The sequence below is a fragment of the Monodelphis domestica genome, chromosome 1, assembly GCF_027887165.1.
Source record: "Monodelphis domestica isolate mMonDom1 chromosome 1, mMonDom1.pri, whole genome shotgun sequence".
Lineage (NCBI taxonomy): Eukaryota > Metazoa > Chordata > Mammalia > Didelphimorphia > Didelphidae > Monodelphis > Monodelphis domestica.
In genome coordinates this window covers 664,183,840-664,208,688 of record NC_077227.1, presented here as the reverse complement: position 1 = coordinate 664,208,688, position 24,849 = coordinate 664,183,840, and the positions used below count along the sequence as shown (strand labels likewise).

At 33.6% G+C, this 24,849-nt stretch overlaps 1 protein-coding gene across 7 annotated transcripts in view; it reads left to right on the top strand.

The window, feature by feature from the left end:
- The window catches only part of PPM1B (protein phosphatase, Mg2+/Mn2+ dependent 1B), a 69,999-nt gene extending 45,150 nt beyond the window's left edge, over window positions 1-24,849 (top strand). For 6 of the 7 annotated variants that reach the window (XM_056822196.1, XM_007476879.2, XM_001382151.3 and 3 more), the window contains 4 exons: window positions 9,493-9,610; window positions 10,875-10,986; window positions 11,725-11,782; window positions 21,265-22,366. In XM_056822196.1, the coding sequence (XP_056678174.1) occupies window positions 9,508-9,610; window positions 10,875-10,986; window positions 11,725-11,782; window positions 21,265-21,573 (582 nt within the window). In that variant the 5' untranslated portion in view covers window positions 9,493-9,507 and the 3' untranslated portion in view covers window positions 21,574-22,366. Of the gene's footprint in view, window positions 1-9,492; window positions 9,611-10,874; window positions 10,987-11,724; window positions 11,783-21,264; window positions 22,367-23,090 lie in introns of those variants that run through there. The other variant, XM_016423393.2, reaches the window with a different exon arrangement.

Sequence of the window (24,849 nt, the reverse complement as noted above, 5' to 3'; positions counted from 1 at the left end):
ATTCTTTATAAGTCCATATCCAAAAAATGAAATAACATACTCCTTTTCCTTAAAGGAAAATATTCCTGCATTGGAAATAGATTCCTTTCATAGTATCTGCTTGTATTAGGAGCCTGTATTAATTTTTATTTATATCTTTATACATCACAGTAAAAACAAATTATATGGCTATTTATTAATAACATAACCCCCCTCTCCCCTGCAACATATGAGATATCAAACATTGTGGCCAAAGAAAATTTCAGTGTATGTGTCTTCTATTAATTTCTTATGTTTTCTTGGGAACTTATAGTAATGGGTTGTGGAAGGGGGAATTTTTCCTTAAAAACAGATGGATATGAGAGGCATCACAGCATTGAACACTGGAGGAAAAAATGTTTTTAAAATGCCCTTATTTGCAATTTAGGGTTATAGTTAAATTAAGCTATTAAGACATGTTTGAGTACTTATCCCAAAGTTAAGCACTATCAGGTAAAGGGGGAGGATGGATAAAAGAAATATAAGGTATGTACTGAACCCACGGGTCAAATGGGGAATTAGTGCCTCGGATAATTATTTTTAAGTCAAGAGGCATTTATTAAATACCATATGCCAGGCATTAGCACACATTTAATTGTAAAAGCTACTTATGAGTCAGTGATTCCCTATATTCAGTATTTTAATGTTATAGGAGGTAAACCCAAACAAACTCACACAAAAAAAAAACCCCAAAATATGTTTTGGGAAAGCAGTTAAACAAAACAATAGAAGAATGTGAGTTTGAATGTGTATGGATCCTTACCCTTTTCTCACTTAAAGAAAGGGAGGAGTTATGTATTATAATAAGTTTAGTATCAACATTGTATTAGCCCTGAATTTTGTGGTTGTCAAATGTTGTCTTCATTCATTTAGCCTTTGTTGTTATATTTTCCTATATCTTTGGGTCTGCTAAGAAATATATTATAGTGGAGTGTTTGGGGAGGTATCACTGGATTAAAATTTCAGTTTTTGAAAAGTTTGAAGTTAGGGAGTTCGTATGAATAATAGGAGAAAAAGCACGGAGCCAGGAGTGTATAGTTCAAATCAACTGGTTAGCAAAATGAAAGTTTCTTGAGGCCTATAATAAGGGCTTAGATTATAGGGGGGAAATTCTTATATAGGCAGTTGGTATCCATTGAATTCATTGAGAAGATTAGGGGTATAATCAGTGTAATATTTTGAAAAGATTCCAAAATGAATTGGAAGGATAGAGAGAGGAGGCAAGGAAATAGGTTTAGAGGCTATAGCATTTGCCTCTATGAGAAGTGAGTCATTAATTGTGGACTAAACTTCAGTGGTGTTAGTTTAAGTAGAAAGAGTATAGGTGATTCTTATCCCCACCCACCCAGAGAAAGAGTATTGTCAGATATGGGAAATTACTGAGACAAGTAGGGAAAGATGAAATTTTGAGTCTGGGTGATTGAAACATAATGAAACATAATTTAGGGAGTAAGTTCATTTACCTACTCCTGCCCTGGGAAAAAGAAAATATTCTGGGAATCTATTTCTCCTCCTACTCCTCCCCTCCCCCTTGGGGACTTGAGAATAAATGGAATTGGCAACTTAGGTGTTCCACTCCTAGAAACAGAAAAGTCAGTAGATGGATTACTTTGAAAAGTAAGTTGGTCCTTTTTAGCTTGGATTATACAGGTATTGGTAGAGATCATGACTTATAGAAAGATTTGGGTTTTGGGATGAAGGTTAACTACTTTATATAGAGTTCTGACATTATGGAGAAAAATATACACCTTATTACAATTCATAATTCTAATAATCTAGAAGTAAAGTTAAACACTTATTTAGCAAACCTTTAATAAATAGGTTAGGGACTAGATCTGTGATTTCATTGATTCAGGAAAAGCCAGTATGAGAGATCTTTTTTTACTAATGCAGGCTGACACCTTCTCTGAAGTTTCTAGTCTTGGGAGTTGCTTAGGGAATAGAGAGGTTTAAATGACTAGCCTTTGGTCACTTAACCAGTATATGTCTGGCATTTAACAGGGTCCCATGGTTTATCATTTCTAAATTAACTGCTTGGTAAGACCACATTTTCACATTATTTTCCTACATACTTAGATGCTAATTCAGGCTCTTTATCACTCTTGCCTGGGCTATCATGATGGCATTTTGCTTCCAGTATGGTTTAATATGTACTTATTGACTAATCTCCAGTTTAAGAACTGTAAAGGAAACTGTATATTTAAACAAATAATGAATTCAAGGCAATGAGAGGAAAAATACTAGCAGATAGTGAGATCATGTAGAATGTGGTACTTGAATTGAATTTTTTTTAACTGTATAAGCTACTATTTATTAATGTTATTATTAGTAATTTTCTTTAAAATTTTTATTTGGTCATTTCCAAACATTATTCATTGGAAACAAAGATCATTTTCTTTTCTTCCCTCCCCTCCCTCCCACCACCTCTCCCATAGCCCACGTGCAATTCCACTGGGTATCTATCACATGTGTTCTTGATTCAAACCCATTTCCGTGTTGTTGGTATTTGCATTAGAGTGTTCATTTAGAGTCTCTCCTCAGTCTTATCCCCTCCACCCCTGTAGTCAAGCAGTTGCTTTTCATCGGCATTTTTACTCCCACAGTTTATCCTCTGCTTGTGGATAGTGTTTTTTAGATCCCTGCAGATTGTTCAGGGACATTGCATTGCCACTAATGGAGAAGTCCATTACGTTCGAGTGTGTCAGTCTCTGTGTACAATGTTTTCCTGGTTCTGCTCCTTTTGCTCTGCATCACTTCCTGGAGGTTGTTCCGGTCTCCATGGAATTCCTCTACTTTATTATTCCTTTTAGCACAATAGTATTCCATTACCAGCATATTTGAGTTGAATTGTGAAGAAAACACCTCTGAGGAAAGAGTATATTCAGGATTATGACCAGATGATTGACTCAGAGTTGAGGGATAGAATTTTGTCTAAATAAGGAAGAACACTAGATTGAACTTTTTTTCTTTCCTTTTTTTTAACTCTTATCTTCTGTCTTAAAATCAATACTGTGTATTAGTTTCAAGGCAGAAAAGCAGTAAAAGTTAGGCAATGGAGATTAAGAGACTTGTCCAGAGTTACCCATCTGTCTCAAGCTATATTTGCTATATTCGAACCTGGGACCTCCTGTTTCGAGGAATAGTTCTCTATTCACTAGACCACCTAGCTGCCGTGCCCCCCCTCCCCCCCCCCAATGTATAAAACTGTTTCTTCCTTAAATGTGTGTGCACACATGCTGCATGCACAGTTTGGATTTTTTTTTTTTAATTAAAGAAATAAGAACTTTAGAACATCTGTGTTTTGCTTTTGATTGATGTTAGCTTAAACTGTTTGGAGTTGAACATGATGGGTTTTAAAATTTATGTTTTGCATAGAAGAGACTAAGTAGAAGTAGTAATAAAACAAGGAAGACTTATGTTCAAATTCTGCCTCTGCTGCCTTGGACTAACATTCCCCAATCACTTCTGACTATAGAAGTGTAGACCATTTGCATCAATGAGAGTAAACCTTTAAGTTCCTACAAGGGTGAAATAACGGTCCAAATGCAGTTTAAAATTGCTAGTACTTCCAAATAATGAGAGTCTTCCAAATAATGTTCCTAAAGATAGGATGTTGTTTGAAGAACCTGGATTTTAACACTTTAAGATCTTTGCCTTATGGAAGTATATCTTAATTGAACCAACCATTTGTTTATTCATAACTGAAGATTGGAGATAATTGGAAGCCCATTGTTATTTCTTTCATCTCTAGGCCTGACTCATTCTACTGAGGCATCCAGCTGCTCCTCAGCTCATTGGTATATCTGAAGTCTTTTTACTCAGCAGTTTCAATATATTACTTCCCTAACATCTTACCAAAATTTATAATAGTTCATAAATCTGGTTTGTTTCATTAATTTTTCCTCCTGTCACCTGTTGTGGGTAGTAATGAACATTGAAGTTGCCCCAAAGCAGACAGCCAAAGACTTAGAAACAAGACCAATAATTGATACACAGAATGTTCAATCCCTGGATCGTTTTAGAAAACTTGCTGTACATTAGAAGTGGGAGTGCCCTCCATAGTTTTTTCCCTCCTTGTATTGGTTTTTCTAGAGGTAAGGACCAAACTGTGTTGCAGTGCTAATGGTGAGGCAGAGAAGTTTTTAAAGTTATTCTGGTCAATTAGGCAGTCAAGTTAAGAAGCATTTATTATGGGGGGAGGGGCAGGGGAGGAGCTGAGTGGCTCAGTGGATTGAGAGCCCGGCCTAGGGACAAGGGGAGGTCCTAGGTTCAAATCTGGATTTGAACACTTACTAGTTGTGGTGACCCTGGACAAGTCACTTACCCCCCACCCACCCCCCAATTGTCTAGCCCTATCTCAAGATGTAACACTTGTAGCTTCTATTTAAATCTTCTCCTTGGCTTTAGAATAATAGAGAAGCTGTAAGAGTATGATTTTTGGCAACATAGTAACTTAGAGGTGGTATAGTGTATAGAACATCAGCTTTAAAGTCAGGAGGGCCTGAGTTCAAATTTGACCTCAGATACTTCCTAGTTCTGACACCCTGGGCATATCACCTTGCCCTGTTTATCTCGTTTTCCAGAATGATTTGGAGAAGGAAATGGGAAATCACTGCATATCTCTGCCAAGAAAACCCCAAATGTGGATGAAGAGTCTAACATGACTTATCAATTGAACGACAACAAAAACTTTTGGACTCTTCTATGTTCAGCCTATCTAGGATGGATCGATGCAACATGATAAATCAGGAGTTAGAGCTCTAGCTCCATATAGATATTTGTACCCTTTTTATAGTCAGCCCCACCTCTTTGAATTATGTGGTCTAACTAAAAAAATTTTTTTTTTTTTTTGTAAATGAATAAACTGACATGACTATTTAAGTCAACCATATTTGGGGGGGGGTAAATAATCACTAGTTGCCCCTAAAGCTTGCCTCTCTTGTTCTCAGACTGGATTTGGAGAATGCTTTTATAAACTTTACTTTGAAATGTTTTATTTGAAAATCTTTTAGATTTTAGTTATTCTTCATCACAGGAAGGAATTTGATAATCAAAGCTAGAACACAGTACTTGATTATTTTTAAAAATCACAGTTGACCTGGATTTGCCATTTACTATCTTTATCACCTTGGGCAAATTATTTTTCTTTTTTGGACCTTAGCTTAACTTACAAAATGCCCTCTAATGTCCTTTCTAGGTAGAAATCTATATTTTGAGCTGGAGAGACCTCAGAGATAATCAAATTCTGTCATTTTACAGATAAGAACACTTAGGGCTAGAGAGCTGAAAAGTGACTTCCCATGACTACATGACTACAAATGCCCTAACCAGGATTTTAAACTAGCTCTTCCAATTTTAAGAAGTCTTCCCTCTGTATTTGACTTCCTCCCTATAATGTCATCTCTTCCAAGAATCCCTTCTACTCCCATCCCATACATGTAGCAGTTGGATTTTGACTTGAGCTCTGTTGATGGGAGAACCTGTCAAGATAGCCCATTGTATTTACAGACAACTCTGTATAGAAATTCAATTCAGTTCAGAAATTGGTTTGAAGAGTTATGACATTGCCCAGAAATTTATGCACCTCTATACTTTTGACCTTATGTTTCTAGTTCTGCTTATTATATGTGGGGCCTAGCACATATAGTTCTTTCCTATAAGATAGCCTTTTGTATTATTCAAGAGCGGTATCAACAAATGGCTTCTTAAAATCTTCTCTGGATTAAACAGTCACAGGGCTAGTACTCTTTACAGTTATTCATCCTCTCTTAATCTAATGAAGAACAAAAAAATAGCCATTGAATGTATTGATAAAGAAGTCATTAGTGTTCTTGAGGATGAATAGTAAAATGATATAGTCAAAAACAAATGAGAAAGTAGGTAGCAAAGCAGTGGATACTTGATTATGGCTTAAAGAACTAACTGAAGAGGCATCCCTGAAACATTAGGTCTGATTCTAAAACCAGTTTTTTTCTTTTTTAAACCCTCAGGTAGAAAATCAGTAAGGGCTGGGCAATTAGGGTTAAGTGGCTTGTCCAGGGTCACACAAGTAGGAAGTGTCAAAAGTTTATATTTGAACCCAGGTCCTCCTGACTCCAGGCCTGGTGCTTTATCATCTGTGTTATTACTTAGCTGCCCCTAAAACCTACTTTAAAAAGAAAAAGGGATTGAAGAAATTTCAGGCAGACTAAAAGCCTGTCCCAGTGGAACCAAATTTGGGAAACATCATTCAGCTTTTTTCATAAGGAAATACTTGAAAAAACATCAGAGATCAGGGAATTTCTTATATAATCTCCCATCTACAGGGTATGTTCCACCCCACCCCCCCCCCACCCCCTTGAATTTGTTTTGCTGAGAGATCTGATCTGATTTTCCAATCATGAAATTGTGAGTGGGTTAGAGCTAAAATTGCCTTAGGTTTGTTTGACAGAATCCTACAATTTGCTGCCCCCCTCCCCAAATGAACAAAAAACAAACCACCAAACATTGTTTCTGACCAAACCAGTACTAAGTATGTGTTCCGAGGCAGAAGAACAATAAGAGTAGGCAGTGGTAGTTAAGTGATATGCCCTGGGTTACACAGATAGAAATTGTGAGACCAGACTTGTTTCCCACTCTTCCTGTTTTCAGGCCTGGCGCTCTATTCTCTAAGTCACATAGCTAGCTACCCCCCCCCCCCCAACTGTTCTTCCTTAATCAAAGATTTCCCCCACCACAATACTATAACCTTTTTCCCGCACCTCTACTATAGTGTCTGGAATATTAAAAGGAGAAACAACTTTGTTCTGCACACCTTGTTAGTGCTCTATTTTTTATTTATAGAAGCTTTTGTATATGTGTTACACAGTCAAGGAATACAAATCCTTACAATATCAGTATATCAGTACAGTAAAACCAGCTTAAATACAATTGATAAGGAGATAAAAATAAAGTATAAGGTTGAAACCGCTAATTTGGATGCTACTGCTAGTAAGTAGTAAGAGAAAACGCAGAATTATTCAAGAACCCCCCCCCCCAAAAAAAGCAAAGACATTATAACCTTCTAAAATTTGACCGTTTGAATACCTGAAGTAAACAGACTGAATATATAATTTTTCGTTCTGCAAATAATTTTGTTCATCTTAATTGCTAATTGCTCCTCAAGGTTTAACCAAAAAGTTCAAGCTTCTTATAATATTAAGGATTTTAATTTTAAATTTTTAGTAATTCTTGTAATAATAAGTGGCAAAATTCTGAGTATGAAAACTTGAGTAGTTAAAAGAGTTTGGGTAACTCTTTTGATACATGAATTATACAATAATGATCTAAGAATAAAATTCTTTTAGTTGAAATTCCAGAAGGGGCCCAAAATTATTATATGGAATGCTCTTCAAAACAGTTCTCTAGAGATAATTAAATTCTCTGGTACAGTTGAAAAACTATTTGTTTTGTAGAAGTGCTAATTTTTTAAATAAAGTAATTAGAAAAGATCAAGAAATCTGGGTTCCATGTTGGAATGAAATAGACATAGGTCAGTTTCAGCCACTAGGGAAGTGGACCTTCCCTCTCACACCTCACTCCATAGCACAACAACAATTCCCATAGCCCAGGGATCCCTATTTCAGCTTCACAGTTTTCAAAGCTACTGCCCCTTTGATTTGTGATTTATATTACATCAGGGTCTCTTTGTAATTTCTGATTCTTTGTTAGATGGAGGAAAATGCAGGTGCCCTTCTCAAGACATAGTGATTTAAATGGATTTGGGAAAGTTGCAGATGCCGCTCACAGGTTCTCTTTCACAACTTGAGCTATTGTGGTAGAATGGGTTTCGACTATAAAGTACTGATTTGGGTGAGGGGACAGTGGTCCTTTTTGACTCTTTTCTATTTCTTTTTGATTGCCCCATCTGGCATTCAATGCATGAGGTAGCTGTAACCTTCTCAGGTACAAACTATGTCGGAAGTTAAGAGTTGGAAAAACAAGATTTTAAAAAGATTTACTTAATTTTCCCTTAGTAGTAACAGACGGAAGTTGTGATGAACACGTTGCTTTCAGTCTTGTGAGTGAATGATATATAATGACAATTTATATAGGACTGACAGTTCTTTCCACACTAAATACTAGTTAATTAATATTTTTAAAAAAAAAACCCTATTTGTGAAAATACTACAATAGCAATTCTAACTCCTATCCTCAAAATAATTTTTAATTCTGTTTACCTAACCTAACTGCTAGTCATTTGGCAGCAGTTTTAGTTCTCTACAGTTTTATTTTTAATGTGCTTTGGTGAATAAAGATTCACCAAATTGTTGTGCCCTGTTTGCAGCCCAATTTTAGTTTACTTTCTTGGTTGTCCTAATATTTATTTATTCCTTCAGATATTCAGCTCAACACAGCCTAATTGTGATAAGCATTGTTTGGTCATTATTCATCAATTTAGGCAAAAAAACTTTATCCACCTCTCCTTCCTTTTAGAATAAGGAGCATAATCTTATGGTTGATAGAATAGATAGTTTATTGTAATTAACAACTACCATTTTGAAGAGGGGATAAAGGAAAGATAGCAAAAAAAATTAATTTGTGAAGCCATTATTATATACCAGGCACTGAGCTGAGCCCTGGAAATACAAAGAAAGACAGTTAAGAAGCTTATAGACTAATTGGGGATACAAACAACTATGTACAAACATGCTGTATAGAGGATGAATTGGAAATAATAGAAAGTAGGTACTAGAATTAAAATGAATGAAGAGCTTCTTAATGAAGAGCTGGAACTTGAAGAAAACCAAGGAAACCAGGAAGCAAAGATGGGGAGGTACAAAAATACACAGAATTAGGAGATGGTGTACAAAGAATAGCAAGGGGGCTAATTTTTGGATTGAAGAGTATTTATGGAGATGTAGGGTAGAAGACAGGAAAAGTTATGGAGTTGTCAGGTTATGATGAGATTTGAATGCCAAATAGGTTTTACTTTTGACCTTAGAGGTGATAGAGAGGCATTGGAATTTATTGAGTTTGGCAAACAGTAAGGAGTAGTATTGGGGTGAGGTCGTTTATATGGGCAGACCTTTGTTTTAGGAATGTTATTTTGGCAAATGACTTGAAAATGAAATGGAGTAGCAACTGGCTATTTGGAATGGGTGTGAGGTGATGAGGGCCTGTATCATGTTGGTGGCAGTATCAGGAAAGAAGAGGATATCGAAGGTAAAATTCATAGACCTTGGGAGGAGTAAGTAGTTAAGGATGACACCTAGGTCTTAAGCCTATCTATTGCATAGAAATCCAATGAAGAGCTTCTCTAGGTGATGGATGTATCAAACCCAGAAACCTCTTTTGGGGTCATTCTTCAGCCATCATGAAGCCAGTATATAGCTGTATTTTCTTCCTGGATACTTAAGATAATTGTATTTGTATAATTCCATTCATGATATTTTAAAGCAAATGATTAGAAACTGATACATTTTTTATCTAATTTTCCCCTTCTTTAATATACAGGGAAGTCGAGATAACATGAGTATTGTGCTAGTTTGTTTTCCAAGTGCTCCTAAGGTCTCAGATGAGGCAGTGAAAAAAGATTCAGATTTGGATAAGCACTTGGAATCACGGGTTGAAGGTAAGAAAGCTACTCTGGTTTATTTGAGAAGAAAGACGGGGAGGAACAGGAGGGGGTTCCTTCTACTTTTAAAATAAAGTAATTGGGGTTGGGATGAAATTTATCTAAGTGGAAAATTAAAAAAAAACTTTTTTGGTATTTGGTCTAAGGTATGCCAGGATCCCGAAGTAAAGGGTGTTAGTAAAGGGTTATAGTATTTTTAAATGGACAATGGTAAGTATATTATTGCAAAATAATGACAATGCACAGTCTTTCTTCCTTGTAATACCAGATGATGAAAATAAAACTTGCCCTAATTTGTTAGTAACTATTACCTAGTTCATGTTTGTCACTATAATTCTATTAGCTTAAACTCTTTTCTTATATTTTTATTCTGGATGGCTATAACATAGACTATAGTGGAAAATTTAGCTTAGTATTTTCTCTTCATATTGATGTTCATATAGTTTTTATGCTGCCCTTATACTAGCATATACCTTTAAGAGGCTTGTAACAAGGTTTTGGAAATCCCCAATACAATACCATATAGATACTAACTGTAGGAACCAGGAGATTAGAGCAGATGGTTTTTACAGTTAAAGTTTTTATATATTTTTTCATCTTTATTAACTAGCACTTCTCAAAATCCATGTTTTTCTCTGCACTAAAAGCCATTAATATTTTTATTGTATGCCTCCCATTCAAGCCTTTCTCTTCTGACCTTTCTGTCTCTCTGCTTGAATTGTTATTCCCTCTGTGACATGTTTCTGTATTGTTTTTATATTAAAAACAGTTTTTATATTATAGATTTGGTTACTAAAAATTTTTTTTTAGAGTTTTATTTTAATATATTTTGTTTTTCATAGTTATATCATGTAGTTATGTTCTTTAGGAATTTTCCCAGAACAGAATTTTCTAATATTCTAAAGTGAATCAACATTGGCGTTTAAACTTAAGCTATCTAGTTTTCTGACGTCATATATTTTGCTAGAAGTTACAGGCAGTAGCTAAATAGCTTATCCAACTTGAATACTTTTGTCTAATTTATAGTTTGTGGGGAGTCTGGATACCAATTAGTTTTGTAATCTTATAAATACCTTTTGGTCTTTTAAAATTTTAGTGATTTGTGTTTTTAGCTTGAAACATTACAGTGTTTAAAAAAATTACATACAAGCAGTCATGAAACTTACATGTGTTAAACATTCATAACAGGGCTTTATTTTTTACTCAACACAACAAGGAACTAGCATATGGTTTAATTCAGGTGTTATTTATTTTCATGTAGAAATTATGGAGAAGTCTGGTGAGGAAGGAATGCCTGATCTTGCCCATGTCATGCGTATCTTGTCTGCAGAAAATATTCCTAATTTACCTCCAGGGGGAGGTCTTGCTGGCAAGTAAGTAGAAGAAAAATAGCTATTTTGAGTTTGCTACAAATAGTAATTAAATCTTTCCTTAAATGAAAGAAGTTAAATGCTATTATGATACTGATAGCTGTCATTCATCTAATGCTTCAAAGTTTACAAAGCACTTTACATTTATTTAATTTGATTTTCATAACAACTCTGAGGTGCCACAGATATTATCATTTGACAAATTGAGCATCAATGAGATGAAATGAGTTGGTCCTGGTTGGAGAGTGAATGCTAAGAAGGGAAGGGATCTTTGTGCCCAGCTTTTCCTCCCTCCTTCCCTTGGATTGATGTATCAATGTAACACATTGATTTTCCAAACCTGGGGAGGTGGTTTAAAGAACTTTGCATGCTTTAAAGCATTGTACAAAAGCTCATGACTATCCTTAAAATATTAGGAAAAGCTTTGAAGAAGACTTGTGCTATAAACCTCTTGATAACTGTCTTAAGTAGTTTTCTAACTATTTCTAATGGACCTTTCTACTTTAAGAGGGAACAGAATATTGACCCTTTTCCTTAGTAAAGTATAGCAAAGAATATTTTGTATAGGACCAATCAAGATTCAAAAGATTCTAGGAAATGGAATTCTTTTATCAAAAAATCTGTCTTGATAGCCTTAATTTTAAAGCTGGCAATTGATTTTGGATATAATACAATATTAACATGTTATTATTAATTGACCTATTTTTTAAAAAGTTGACAGCTATTTCTTTATATTTTTAGGCGCAATATTATTGAGGCTGTTTATAATAGACTAAATCCACATAGAGAGAATGATGGGGTAAGTTTTTGTTTTATAAACTTTGAGAATAATTTTATAACAATAAACTCAATATAGTTAGAATACTTAGTAGACTTTAGCCATGCTAAATTTTTCATTTCATTCATATATATATATATTGCCTGCCCTTGGAAAAATTCAGTTATAATACATTTTACTCTTGTAAGTTGTGTCAGTTAAAAAGAATGTTTTATGAATTGATTCAAGCTTATGTCACCAGAGATGAAAATGTAGTTCTTTGTGTGGGTTTGATATTATCTATCTTTAAAGTAGCTTTTATGTTTTATGTTTATTTTAAACTTATTTAGATATTTCAGTTTCTTTGATTTCCCTTCCCCACTTCCACCCCTTTTCTCATTTTACAGAGGGAATATACTGTCCCACCCTTGTTCCCTGTCAATAGGCCATTGGTAGCAATAGGCAATAGATTAAAATTATGAATTGTCTGTGTTTTTCTAAGACTGTATAAGTACCCAGTTCGTTTCAGCTTAATTTCCCCATATGCCCATCCAGGTGAATACTGGAAATATTTGGATTTTTCTTTTGTTGTAGAAATAAAAGCATTTTAAGAGAAATCCTTCAGTAAGCTCTTCTCAATGTGTAAATCTGAATTGAATTATTACACTGTGGGGTGAGCAGATCATATCCTTTCCCCTAGATTCTCCTATTAATGTTCTTTTGAAATTCTGGCAAACTTTTTAGACATCCAGATATACACAGTTATAACAACTGTAGAGAATTTTGAATGCTTTCAAGTTTAAAGTTAGGTCTTGCAGCCTCTCCTCCAATGACAGTTTATTTTCTATAGCATGTATAAGCCTCTTCATTTCTCAAAACAAGTAACTTGGATTTAAAATTTTTCTTGGATAGCTATGGGAAGAGATTCACAAAGCTTAGTGGAAAGACTATTTAGAAATAAATAGCTCTGCCACTATTTTCATATTTTTACTCTCATTAGGGCATAGGAGTTTTGGTGGCAGTATTGCCAGAAATTGTTATTTTCAGAACAGGATTTACTATACGATTTCCTCTCCTTTTTAGCACCAAAAAATACTTATAGGAAATGCCACAAATAAATATATGTACATAATTTATATATAATAAATACCATATATAGTACTTAGTAAATTGTAAAGAACTTGTTCCTGAATAATACTCATGATGCAAAAAATCTTTGAATAAATGAAAATAGGGAATTAAGTAAGACACATACAGAGAGAGAATGAGAATGCATGAATGTATATTTTTTTCTCCAGCCACATATACTGGAACATTAAAACTGCTAAGTCTATAGTACGAGACTCTTATAGTACGAGACTCTGTGCTCTTGTTTGAGCACAGTATTTTCAAGCCAGAAGAGAATTTAGAAGTGATATCGTCTTAGGCTCTATAGGTATAAAGCTGAGAGGTTAGAAATCAAGTAGTCTAACCTGTTCATTTTATTGATGAGGAAAACTAAAGACCCCAAGAGAAAAGGTGACTAGAACACAATTGCTGAGGTAGTAAGTGGCAAAGCTGAGATTTTTAGGCTTCTCAGCAATCATTTACAGTTTAATAAATAGTTTAACTTTAATCAGCCAACATTATGCTAGATATTCTGACATCTTAGAGAAGATAAAAGTTAGTTGGTTTGGTAAGCAGGGGTTGGATAAAAAAAATCACTTTTATGTCTATGAAAATTTCATTTTTTATATGCTGTTTTTGAATATATTTTTAGAAACTGAGCTACACATATCTTCCAAATCTTTGTGTAATCTGAAAAAAAAAGCAGGTGGGATGTTTTTATTAAATTATTGAATATTTCCTGGCAAATCCACTTGAAGATTTAACTCTTTAAAAATAAGGCCTTCAAAGCATATATCTTAATTTCTTCCTCATGGTTTAAATCTTCCAAACTTTAAAATAAAATTTGATCCAGCTATATTGAATGAACACATAATCAATTCAACATCTTTTTATTAAGTGCCCCACAAATACAAGGCACAAATAATTTTAGCAAATACAAGTTCAAAATTTGTCCTTTTTAAGTTAGTGTGACTAAAATCCCTCCATGGAGCCTTTTATGAGAACTTCCATGTTGTAGCTATGATTGAAACGCAATTAATGGCATAGTAGCCAACTTTCTGATGAAAGTCATTATCTTCTGGAAGCCTCTCAAGTTGGGTATGGGTCCTGCCAAAGGCTACACTTTCAGGAATCATCAGTTACAGCCATGCCATAATAAGGTATTAAAATAGGACTTGAGAGGTGGGTCAGCTAGGATAGCTCAGTGGATAGAGAACCAGGTCTGTAGCCAGGAGATCCTCAATTGAATCTAGCCTCAGCCACTTCCTAATCCATGGCAAACCAGTTAACCCTTATTGCCTAGGCCTTACCAGTCTTCTGCCTTAGAACTAGTGCATAGTATATTAAAACCTTTTTTTTTTTAAACTGGAATAGAGATATTTTAAACATTTGAAAATCAAGTAAAATGTAAAAGTCAAGAAAATAATGTAATGAATCAATTGACTTAGTAAAGTGAGGGTTATCTATTATATAATCTGGATAGTGTACTGATAGTGAAATGTTGAAAATCATAGAGCAGCCTTCTCTGTTGGCTAGTATGAACCCATTTATAGGAATTATAAATGGACATAGACAAGAAGTGCAGAAAAATGTCGGGCAAGTTCCCACTTTAATAAGATCTTCTAATGGAGAGGTGAAAATTTAAACTCGGTTAATTCAGATTTGCATCATTTCCAAGTTATTCTCAAAAGAATAAGTTTTACATAGGATTGACAAATTATGAAGACAAGAAAGTTAGGTCCCTGAAGGCCGAGTAGTATTTAATACTCTTCAGAAAGTAACATTTCATTTAAAGAGGGAAATGCATTAAATTTATATGAGGGAGATAAAATATCTGTAAGGTTTTCAAGGATTTCAGGATAGCCAACTGTTATGTGGAGCCTTTTTATATCTTGTTTTCTTAAGCAAAGTATCAGTTTCATGTTAAACCCTATTTCCATGCCTTATTTTGTAACAATAGGTATAACTATATATATAAAACTAAGTTATAATGTATACTGGTATTTTAGTATACCAAAGAATATAATCTTGTTCCAGATATTATGAGTAGATACATTCTAAGTAGATACATTCCTTTATTTAGTTAATTTATAATTTAAAAGCATTTCTCAAGTTTTAAGAAAATGCTTCTCAATGGCAATTACTTTATTGTAGAAACTTTATATTTCTATGAAATTTTATTGTTGCCTACTTTTATGAAAAGTAAATGATAGTTGTTATGTAAGGTAATAGATAACTTTCACTTTTAGTTAGATGAGGTTTGATTGATTTTCAATCATGTCTGACTCTTCATGACCCCATTTAGGGGCTTTGGCAAATATCCTAGAATCATTTGCCATTTCTTTCTACAGCTCATTTTACAGATGAGGAAACTGAGGTAAACATAGTTAAGTGACTTGCTTAGGGTCCCACAGCTAGGGTCTGAGGCCAGAACTCAGGAAGAATGAGTTCTTGAATCCAGGCCCCGCACTCTACTGCGCCTCCTAGCTGCCACAGTTAGATAAGTTACTACATGTTTGGTACACTAGAGGAAATGTCCAAAGGCAGAATGTGATTAATCATTACTTGTATGAATAGTGACTGCTATAGGAATTTAAGTGGTGGTGGGGATTATTTCATGGTATAGATAACTATTTAGTTACGGTAAAAGGTGGGTTTTTTTGCTGTCTTAAAAGAGAAGAGGGAATAATCCCAAAGTGGTGGAGCAAGCAGTTAAGGCAGGTAAACTTAAGGTATATTCTGAAACTCTTTTGAAACATTTTTCTGATGTTTAGAAGACCAATTAGGATGGACAGTGAGGAAGTTTTAAATGTTAAGACTAAGCAAATTTTTACTTTAACTTGATGGTAGTCGTGAAGGCATAGAAATTTATTTTTTGATAACCAAGATCTTGGAAAATAGTATTGGCCAAGAAATCACCAAAGAAATAATTGGGGAGGTGCCTACTAAAATAATATAGTTCAGTGGTGATTCAGAACCTGAAAGTAGAAATGAAAATATAAAAGTAAGAGAAATTGCAGATCTATTTAGTGATTTGATATTTGGTGTGGAGAAGTAGTAGGGAAGCAGTGTTTAGTCAGTCATAGTATGTAGAAAAAAGTTTGAAATCAACATGTTTTAATCTTTGACATTACCTTTTAGGTTTATTTCTGCATCTGATAGTAAACTATTCTGTTTTAAAGATAAAACAATTTTATTATGTAGAAGGCAATTCTTTTAAAATTCACCTGTTTTTTTCTCTTTAGTTTTTTCCCCCATTATTTAGAAATGCAGACATAATTACTGAATCTTAAATTGGCATTTCCGTATGGTATAAAGAACAAGAATTTGGCTTAAAGGAGAGTTTTCAAATCTTACTATGTTTAAATTGTAAGCTTTATTTTACTATTCTCTTTAATAGGTTATTTTATAAGAATGTGAGGTATCCTTGGGGAAATTTCACATCTTTTATGGAAACACAGAATGTTAGATCTTCTTTCTAGTTTAGTCCCTTCACTTAACAATTGGAGAGACTAAAACTCTCAAAGGTGTAAAGTACCTTGCCTGTGATCACAGCTAATAAGTAGAAGTATGTGGACTTTATTTAGCTAGTCTCCCAAGACAAGTCCAGGATCTTTTCCACTACACAGAAATATGAGAAAATAAGCTTTTAAATGCAGTAGACTTATTGTCATTTTACTTATCCCTAAATAAAAGATCCTTGAAACATGAATGACCCCTAATAACTAATATTAATGGTAGTATTACATCAGCTAAGATGTTATTTTAAAAAATCACAAAACACCATACATTCATGGATGATGGTGTAGTGAAGAGAGTACTGAATTTGGAGTCAGAAGGTGGGTCTAGGCCCAAATATGGGTTCTGCTGCTTTTTTACCTGTATGGTTTTGGTCAAGTCATTCCCTTTTGGTCTCAGCTTCCTCTTCCATAAGATGAGACATCCTCACAAGTACCTGGTATTATATTGCCATTTTATGTTGCCAGTAGCTCCTAGTCAGTCTTAGATAACTTGCACTATTTACTACTGTTAATTATACACAAGTACTGCTGAATTTCTTCCAAAGATAGTGAAAATAATACAACAGTTCTGTGTCCACTGTGTTATTTGTTATACTCAACTGGGCCCTCACTGTTGCCTTCTGATCCTATCTCCTTCATCCCCATCTCACAGAAAGAGGTGTATTTACTTTTTACCCTGTTCCCCTCCTCTACGCCTCCAATTTCAACTTCCCTTCAACAGATTTCCCTTTCTATCAACCCCTACTCTCATCTTTAGTCACTCCCTTTTTTCGAACTCCTTCCCTACAGTCTTCCTCCTATCCTCAAAAAAACCCTCATTGAGGGTAAAGCTGGGTAGCTCAGTGGAGTGAGAGCCAGGCCTTGAAATGGGAGGTCCTGGGTTCAAATCTGGTCTCAGACACTTCCCAGCTGTATGACCCTGGGCAAGTCATTTGACCCCCATTGGCTAGCCCTTACCACTCTTCTGCCTTGGAACCAATACACAGTATTGAAAATGCTTTTTCACTTCATACTGAAATGGCTTACTTCAGGTCTCACTTAAAATTTCATCTTCTACAGGAAGCCATTTCTTACCTCTCTTAATACTAGCACCTTTCCTCTCTTAGTTATTACTGATTTCCCCCAAAGCTTGTTTGTAGATATTTATTTGCTTGTTATCTTCTCGATTAGATTGTGAGCTTCTTTTAGGGCAGGGACTGTCTTTTGGCTCTCTTTGTATCCCTAACAATCAACTCTGGCACAGAGTAACACTTAATAAATGGTTATTGACTAAATTGTGGGTTTAATGGTTAGGATTTTTTTTTTAATTTCATAGTCTAGGAAATAGTAAGTGACTTGTTCAGAGTCACTTGCTTTATTAATAAGTTATTCTAATAGATTTTTCCTCGTTCTAGGTTCAGTGATTTTTTTTCACTGCACTATCACTATTGAAAAGAACCTTAGTATTATTACACATGGCTTCTTTTACTCTTTAACTACTCTCATCTCTCATGAACATTTGATTATATACTGTTTTAACATTTCCATCAGCTCAATTTCCATCCATGGAGGCAAGACCTCTAAAAATCACGGAATCTCAACTTGTGTTTCTTCATGCTATCTTTTCCAATTGATATTTCATTTCTAAGACAGACTTTAAATAAATTTAAGAAATATTAAAGCCTATGAAGTATCACATTTTAGAAGAGAAGAGAAGCTAGACACTCTTTCTTTAGCAGTGTAATTATAGGTGACAGGAATAAAATATTCCAGTCACTATTAAATTTATTGATTTCAGTTGACAAAACCTCTGTCCTTGGCTCAGATAATGAATATAATATTGTGAAGAAAACTCTAGACTGTGACTCAAGACCTAGATTTATTATTTCATTGTCATAGAATCTGAGGGAAAAAACTATATCATTCATTTATGGAAGCCACAGTGAGGAAACTCCCCTTTGCTACCAGTGCAATTAAACAACTGTTCTACAGCTTAGCATTATGTCTCATAGTCTATATCAGAGGTGGAATTTGAATCTGTCTTCCTGATTCCAAGGTCACTACAGAACTCTTTCTTAGGAAGGACCATTTGAGATGATATATTAGTTGGCAGTGCAAACTTGAAAAACAGTCTATCACTAGATACTAGAAAAGAGTGATGGATTTGCGTTCTCTACACATTTCCTTATCTGTAAGATAAGAGGATTGATCTAAAATTACTTCTCTGTTCCTTTCCACCTTTAATTTGGTTCTGTGATATCATTTATAGATTAAAAAAGTTAAGGTCATGCAGATAGTCAGATCCAAGATACAGTCCTAGGTCCTTTGACTCTAAATATAACCATGGGTAAATGATTTTTCCCTTTTTGGTACTCCATTTCCTCATCAACCAAATAAGGAAATTGCTTCAGATCATTTTAACATCCCTTCTGTGGCTGCTGGGTATGATTAGACTTTTCTAAGTTATAGGTTCATTCTAAACTTTTGTGAGCAAATACCAGAGAAAATTATTCAGATTTGTAGAGAAACATAACCAATTCACAAGTAATTTGGTGTGGTGGTAAGAGGTGAACTTCATCAGATTCAAATCAACAATCATGAAATTTCTATTTTTAATAAGAAACTGTGACAAGTTTTGGAAATAAACTCCCCAAATAATCTCAGACTTCAACAAACTTACAATCTACCCAGAGGCTGTACACACCAGATCCAGTGATTTGAGGAATAAGGGAGCTAAATAGCTGGTTTAGAGCATTCTCTAATATCTCTCTGCTCATGATCCTCTCCCTCTATTTGAAGGGGGTGGGGGGTTGTTTGGTTGGAGAATAAAGACAGATCAAAGAATTAGGGAAAAGAATCATCTCAGGACATTCTGTAGATATAGGCAGTTAATTCTGAAAGAATGGTACAGAACTTCAGAGCATAGTTAAAAAAATAGTTTATCTAAAAAATAGTTTTAGATTAAGTCCAGAATGTTTTAAATAACTTCTAGAATTGGAGAGGATCTTTTTTTTAGGACAAAAGTATATGGGTTTTTTTGTTTTTGTTTTTGGTAGTATGGCATTCTCATGCCCCATGGACATATACCCATTGATCCTTATGAGAGGTTTTAAATGATATTTTTAATGTAAACATTAACACAAACACACCCCATTTAAGAAAAAATGTGTGAATTTGTTAACAGTGATGGACAGTTGATCTATATAGGGTAAAGTAATTTTCCCCAAAATACCATCTTGAGGTTATTCCAGCAAATTTGGCTTTTAGAAGAGAATAAATGGACTGTTTTCCCTTCCCATTCTTAGCTGCTATTTACTTGTCCTCTAGCTACTTTTGGACTGAGTTATTAATGTCTTTGATATGTGGAAACCTTGAGGTCATATGGTTCAGTAGCAATAAGTCTGTCAATAGAATTCTGTTCCTTTTAACTTCTTTTAAAGATGATCACCTAGCAAATTACTATTAATACTATACATTTCTGAGCTTGAAATCCTCAAGATTATAAGAAATGTCAGAGATACAAGTAGCAATACTAATTGAAGTTATTATGAGCTTAACCAATATTTGGAAGTAGTTTTGCACAAAAGAAGCTCATTTGAAACTTTAAAAATGTGAATACTCTGATTATTCTAGTTTTCTAATCTTTATGATATTGAATTCAAATGAGATCCAAAACCTCAAATCAATAGAATTAGAGGTGAGAATTTTATTACACTGAGAAAATATTTGGAGGAGGAAATACAGAGTTTTCAAGTGCCGTGCCTTTGCTTTGTATCAATCATACCTTTAGAAAAGGTTGAGAAACCTTTGAGCTGTTCTAAAAGATTAGAGGTATTTAAACATAAAATTTGTAGATTTTCCTAATATTGAAATATTTCATTTTACAGTAATTGAGTCTGATCCTCCAAAAATGGTACATATTTTTGCCATTAAAAAATAGCTCAAATATTTTATTGCATAATACTTTGGTACTTTGATTAATTAAAAGATCCAAAGTATCATTGATTTGGGTATACCCTCTACTACTGTAGAGTATAGCTCCTTAATAATGAGGAGAACTTCAAGTAGATTTTGAGTGGAAGGAATTCAAGACTCTACACCAATAGCTAACTTTTAGTAACAGGATCTAAAATTGAAGATGTTTGGCCAGATAGCACTTAAAAATCATTTAGGCATATAAATATCCTGAGCTTAGTTTAAAAAAAAAAAACAAAGTAAATTTTTTTCTCTTTTAAAACTGTAAATTACCCAAACCAAGTACAGTTTTGAGTGATTATAATTTATATACCTCCTAATTTGCCTGTTTTTAAAATTAGATTCATTTGGTCAGTAGCTAATACTTTTATGTCCAGTTTCAAGGCTTTATACTATATATTAAACTCTTAATTTTTTTGCTTTTGTAAAAATAGTTACTTTTTAGATGGGAACTAGCTACACTCCTATAAACAAAAGTCATTTTTAAAAAATTATCCTTAGGAATACTTTTTAGATGATTTGGAATGATATAATTTATTAAATACTCTAAGATCATTTGTTAGAGCATACAACAGGGTATACTAGAAATTATATCTTAAGTTACTTAAATGAGATCATTGAATTACTGCTAAATTATAAGAATACTTTAAATTTCATATATTTTAAATAATTTATGATAAAATATAGCATGAAAGAATATAAAGATGGTATCTTCTCTAAAAGTAGCATTTTGAATACTGCTTAATGGATAATGAAGCATGGAATTTTTTCATGTTTGTGATCAGGTTCCTTAGATTCTGCTTGCTTAATAACATGGTCTTATGCATAGACTATACACCTCATGATAAAGAAATTAGTATATTTGCTATATAGTATGTAATGTTATTTGTTAAATTATCCTAGTTTGTCTACTGACACTGGGGTCTTAAATCTTAAAAAAAGGCCTCCGATGATGCTGAGGAAAATGGATCACAGGGAAAATTGGTGGAAGCTCTCAGGCAAATGAGAATTAATCATAGGGGAAACTACCGACAACTTCTGGAAGAGATGCTGACTAGTTACAGGATAGCTAAAATACAGGGAGAAGACAGCCCTCCTCCTGAATCAGCTGCTGCAGCTACTTCTTCGAACAATGATCCTGAAGACCTAGTGGAAATGGTGGAAGCCAATACTGAAACAAAAAGTGATCTTGCTGAATTAGAAAATTCTAATGAAGATTCAGGGACAGAGATGAGCGATTCAAACATATGAATTCTCTCTTTTGTTAATATGTTTATGGTATTTGATTTGATGGTTTTGCCTAGGTAGTATAATGTATGCATTTGTGTATCAGTCTGTTTTGTGAATCTTGGAAAACTAGTGTTATTTGTACAGTCTTATTTTTTTAAAAAGCCTTTTTTGCATACACTTTTTATCAGATAATTCAAAGTTTTACTATAGTACTTTAGATTTAATGAAATTTTATATCCTATTTCATTTATCAGGTGGGCCTGAAATCAGGCCACCATTTGAAGTCAGTAGTTTTTGTTTTTTGTTTTTTGTTTTTTTTTTCCCTGTTTCTTTCTTAAAATTGGACTATACCAGATGAATTCTCCTTGGTTCATTAAACTGAGATTAATTTCTGTTGTGGACAGGTTCTTTGTTAATATCTAACTTTATTGCTTTACATTGTTTTACATATGAGTAAACTCAAAAGTTTCATAATTTTGTCATTTGTTTAGTATTAGTTATTAAAGAAAGGCTGATGATGGCCTTTAGTTCTTTCTTGGAATGCTCTCTGACATGTTGTTTGAAATTGTATTTATTTTAAAGCACTGTAGTTTTATTTTTAGACCTTACAAGAGATTAAATGTTTCTTTTGACTTTGTGTATTCTCTATAAAACAAGTATAGTTTTAGAAAAAGTGTACTATTCTTGAAACTGTGGTTTGTAGTTTCTGTATAGATGTTATCTGTACGACAAAATGTATATGAAACTGTTTAGTGTGGAAAAAAGCTTGTGTTTATTAAGACTTCCCCCCAATAAAGCATGAAATGTGGAATAATTTATGCATGCTGTAATTTTTTAAAATGGATTTTAAAGATTACAGTTATTTTGTCCAACTGAATACTTGAAACCTAATCCAAACCAAAAATTTCTACTTAATATGCAAGCAAATCTTTTATACAAAGCTTTGGTTATTTCCTGGAAGGAGAAAAAAGTACATGGATGAAAATATAAAATTTTATTCACCCATATAATTTTTAAAACTAGATCTATTTTGGGGCAAGTATTCATTATTTAGGAATAATAAAATGATTGCTTTCTATTTCTTATGCTAGGGATACTTTTAAAAGCCATATTTGCTTGTTTTTCCAATAGAAAAAAAGCTATTGATCATTAAGCAGAAACAATTTTCATTTTCCCTTTGATGAATGTGAAATTCTGTAGAAATCCACTTTCTTACTCAGCTAAGAAGAACTTTTATTTTTCTGAAGGTAATTTGTGGATAAACTGTCTTAAAAATCTTAAATGGAATGGAAGTGGCAATGATACTGATCAGTATATCAGTCTTTCTGCCATTTCAAAATGAATTTTTGAAGTACAATACAGTTTATGATTTTGGATTTTTTAAAAGGCTTAAAATGGTGGGAATGGAAATGACAGCTTTTCAAATAGAAGGTACTTTTGTTTGTATGATTTTTGTTTTTTAAAGTTTTGAAATTCAGTCCAATGTGGCAGTAGTGTAGGTGAATAATATTAATATTCTTCCTTTTCTCTTCCCGTAGGGTGCTGGAGATCTAGAAGACCCATGGTAGCCTTACAAATCTACTAAAATGCTTTTGATTCTGAAAATTTGGGGGAAAAACTTTTAATCACAGTTTTCTTCAATACCAGGGAATAATTCTGGTGGATTTCCAACTTTTTGTGAAATGAGCAGAAAATTATCAGAATTTTCCATCATATGTTCATTTTTGTGTTTTCCGATATTGCCACTCTTAGCATTGCCTATACTACAGTATTTTTGCCAACCTCAGGCATACTGATTACATCTGTATTGAACTTGATTACTAGAAACCAATGGAGTGATTCTACCATAAATCAATAAATGTGCCTGAGGTGCATGGGATTATAGTTGTACTCTGAAGATACATTCTGATTTTTATTTTAACAAAACTCACAACATATAAGCATGTAAGAGTACAAGTAATTGTCTGAGACACTACTTATTTCACTTTACCAAGTTGGGAAGCTTTCAAGGCTCTAAGGCTTGGAATTTCAGTTGGGCAATATGCTATAGGATGTGTATTTATTAGTGTTGTTATTTTTATTTTATTTTTTTATTTTTCAGTTTTACCTGTAATACCAGACTGGGTTCTCCAACAGTGTCCAAATTGTGATGTTGCCTTGCTTCAAGATAAGTGTATTTGGCAATAATAAGATGATTTTAGGCATCTAAATCCCTTCAGAATTTGATCCATGTGCACAACACATCCTTAACTTCTAACTAGAAGTCTCCTTCAACCAAACTGATTTAACTTATAATTAGATGCAATTTGTTTTGACATCTCACTGCTTCAGTTTTTTATTATGAAAATTTGCCTTTATAATGTAAATTGTGATTTTTTTTGTTCTAAATGTGGTTTTTCTATAGTTTGATTTTTCAGCTTAAGATAAAAACAGAAGTTTTATGTAAAATTGGTATTTTTATTTTGCATTATTTTCAGAACTCAGAATATCACTTTGAGATTACTATAAATACAGTTAAAATTATCTATTTTAGATCTAAGAAAATATTACAGAGATATTTTCATGGGTTCCATGACCTTTCATTTTATAAAACAGTGGGCATGGTACAGAGTGGCTGTCATGTAAGGTACTTGAAGATTCTTAGTTTAATTCTATTTTTGCAATAACATTAATTTTTCTGAATTCTTTTGAGTTTTGCATGTTTTAAGCTCAATTAATGCTGAACATGGAAGAGTATTTATCTAAAAGATGCTATTGGGTAGGGGAAGCAATGAATGTATCCATCTGTATATGATTTACACGATGTGGATGCCTTGTAAACATTTTTGTATTTGTTTAAACTGTGTTTCAGAGAGGATGTTATTGCCCTTGTGTGTAGTTTAAGCTAATGAGTCATCAACTGGTTTTGTGTGAAATGGAATTCATGGTATTTTCTGTAACTTTTTCCCTAAGCTGTGTCTGTAAAGTGACACATATGCATACGGCCAGCTTTTCTAATCATCTGATTTCATTGTGCATCCAATTTTTTTTTTGTCTATAGACAATTATTGCCACAATATATTTTATTTATTCATTAGATTTTAGCTTTGTAAGTTAAAGTGTTTTAAATACTGTTAACCGGGTTTGGGGGTTGTTAAAAGGTAGGGAATGAAGAATGCAAAATGGTTTATTGTTCCGGCTGTCCACTCTGGTCCACCCCTGTACTGATGATAGTACCTCCCAATATGATATTGTGATGTTTCATACAATGCAGTGAACATAACCAACTTGTTATCTTCAATAAAGGATTGATAAAAA